Source organism: Pundamilia nyererei, unplaced genomic scaffold, assembly GCF_000239375.1.
Source record: "Pundamilia nyererei isolate P.nyererei 1_Seehausen unplaced genomic scaffold, PunNye1.0 scaffold00041, whole genome shotgun sequence".
NCBI lineage: Eukaryota > Metazoa > Chordata > Actinopteri > Cichliformes > Cichlidae > Pundamilia > Pundamilia nyererei.
The window spans coordinates 631858-633730 of NW_005187442.1; the positions used below are offsets into that span (position 1 = coordinate 631858).

Below are 1873 nucleotides of genomic sequence, written 5' to 3' on the forward strand. Positions count from 1 at the left end.
GAGACGACGGTTGTTCCTTCTCAGGACGATGATGGCTCTAACTTGCTTCCACACCCTGTTTTAGAATGAAGAGAAAAATGATTAACAAGGTAATAGGACATTTCAAAATTCTCTCAGCTGCTGTGTCTTCTTACGTTTCTCTTGTAAAACAGGATGTAGGCAGACTGCTGCTGTTCCTCAAAAACTGCCGATCCAGTTGTGTGGAGCACCCGTGCATCATTATAGGTGAGCCAATGATCTGATGTAGACTGTGGGCTCTCCTCAGGATGCACAGAATGACAGATGTAGTGTCCTGAGATCACATTAAGACAAATGAATCCAACTTCTAAAAGTCAACTGATTCAGGCAAACAGTGGTTTGGACTTAGTGCTTCTTAAAACATCAAAAGCTTTTGTGTGTGAGTCCTTCACTCAAAAGTAGCATTTTCTGTTTGTAACAAGTCAGTTGTTTTACCTGATTCTGTGCCTCCATAGTGACTAATGATGCTTATGAGTTCATAACGGCCATCACCCTGAGAAGGAACAAATCCAAAGATCAGTTTCATAAAGTCTCACATCAGTGCGATAATTAAGCTGATTCTCTGAGATGTTCTGCAGTCTGTTTTTACCTGTTTGGATGACACCACCAAGTCCCTCTGCAGCCTGACGGGGTCATTCACCTTCTGAAGCTTGTGGGTTTTTGTAAAGCCAAACCTCTTCAGGTGAAAGATGAGAACTCTGGCAGAAAAGAAAAAAAACCCAAGGTACAAAATAAGAAGAATGAGTGTCAAACACAAACCGAAGATGGGAGAAAATGACTGCTCAAGTGTTGTCTTAAAAACTCTGATGTTTAGTGCGCCACAGTTTGGAAATCAGGTCAGTTGATCAATTCTGATGTGACCTTACTCACCTTGGCAGTGTATCAAAAGACGGCTTCACTTCCGAGGTCGTCCCTCCACAGTCACAGGTAAATTCGATTTTTTGTTCCTAAACAACAGCACAGAGAAAACAGGCTTTATGGTAGAAAAAAAAAATCACAACCTATGCGCACACACAAGATCAGTGATACTACATCTCTACTGGAATTTGTGATCTTACCTTCAAGTATGTCCCTAACATGTCCTCAACAGACCCCTCTGGAACCAGGTCAAGGGACAAGCTTGTAAATTCCTCCTGTTGTGATGACTGGTGACCGCAGCTACACATTTAAGGAGTAACGTAGTTAAAGTAACGATCAAGTAGGTGGAAAAGAGGTATATGAAAATGTTGCAATCAGCCCTGTGTTTCTGAAAGACTGGCTTACCTCTTGCATGTCTTCATGTTTTCCATTTTGAAAACATGATGGTCTTCTACTGGGCAGGTATAACTTCGGCCCAGGAGAGCTGCTTCCCTCTTCAGGTGAGGTGAGAGGCTTTTCACCTCATTGAGGAACAAGGTTAGGAATTCATGAGCGTCCTGAAAGAAAAACACAGAGGAGATTTAGAACATAAACATAAACATTAGAAGGTAAAGCAAAAAACAAAATGTCCAAATAGCTGACGAACTTTCTGTGCACTGCCTTCGTATTCAGGAACCTGTTTGCTGAATGCCTTCTTAAAAGATATTATGCGGCGTTTTTTAAGGTCATAATCTCTTGATTCATGACAGTTCCTGATGTTCATGAGCCTTCTGTAAAAAGGAAAGGGTAAACAGACATTTCTGGTGTTAGATATCTTTGTTCTTCAGGTTTCTGAAGAAAGTAGAAGGTTGACGTAGCGCACCTTAAGAGCCGAGCTTCTGGGACTGCTCTCCACAAAGTCTCCTGACGGCTGACATCTCTAATGAACTCCTCATTGTTGAGGAGGCTCTGCAGGCAGGAGTTCATGTAGCAGCTGTTTACAATGTTTGGAAACCTG

The 1873-nt window shown here is 42.1% G+C and overlaps 1 protein-coding gene across 1 annotated transcript; it reads right to left on the reverse strand.

Moving 5' to 3' along the window:
• On the reverse strand, positions 1-1865 carry LOC102211291 (ubiquitin carboxyl-terminal hydrolase 37-like). The gene is made up of 9 exons (XM_005731014.1): positions 1739-1865; positions 1523-1646; positions 1282-1433; positions 1077-1176; positions 889-965; positions 608-716; positions 454-511; positions 135-292; positions 1-55 (listed from the first exon to the last, which is right to left on the reverse strand). The coding sequence occupies exons 1-9, from the start codon at positions 1840-1842 to the stop codon at positions 38-40; spliced, it is 900 nt and encodes a 299-aa protein (XP_005731071.1). The 5' UTR covers positions 1843-1865; the 3' UTR covers positions 1-37.
• Between the last annotated feature and the right edge of the window lie 8 nt (positions 1866-1873).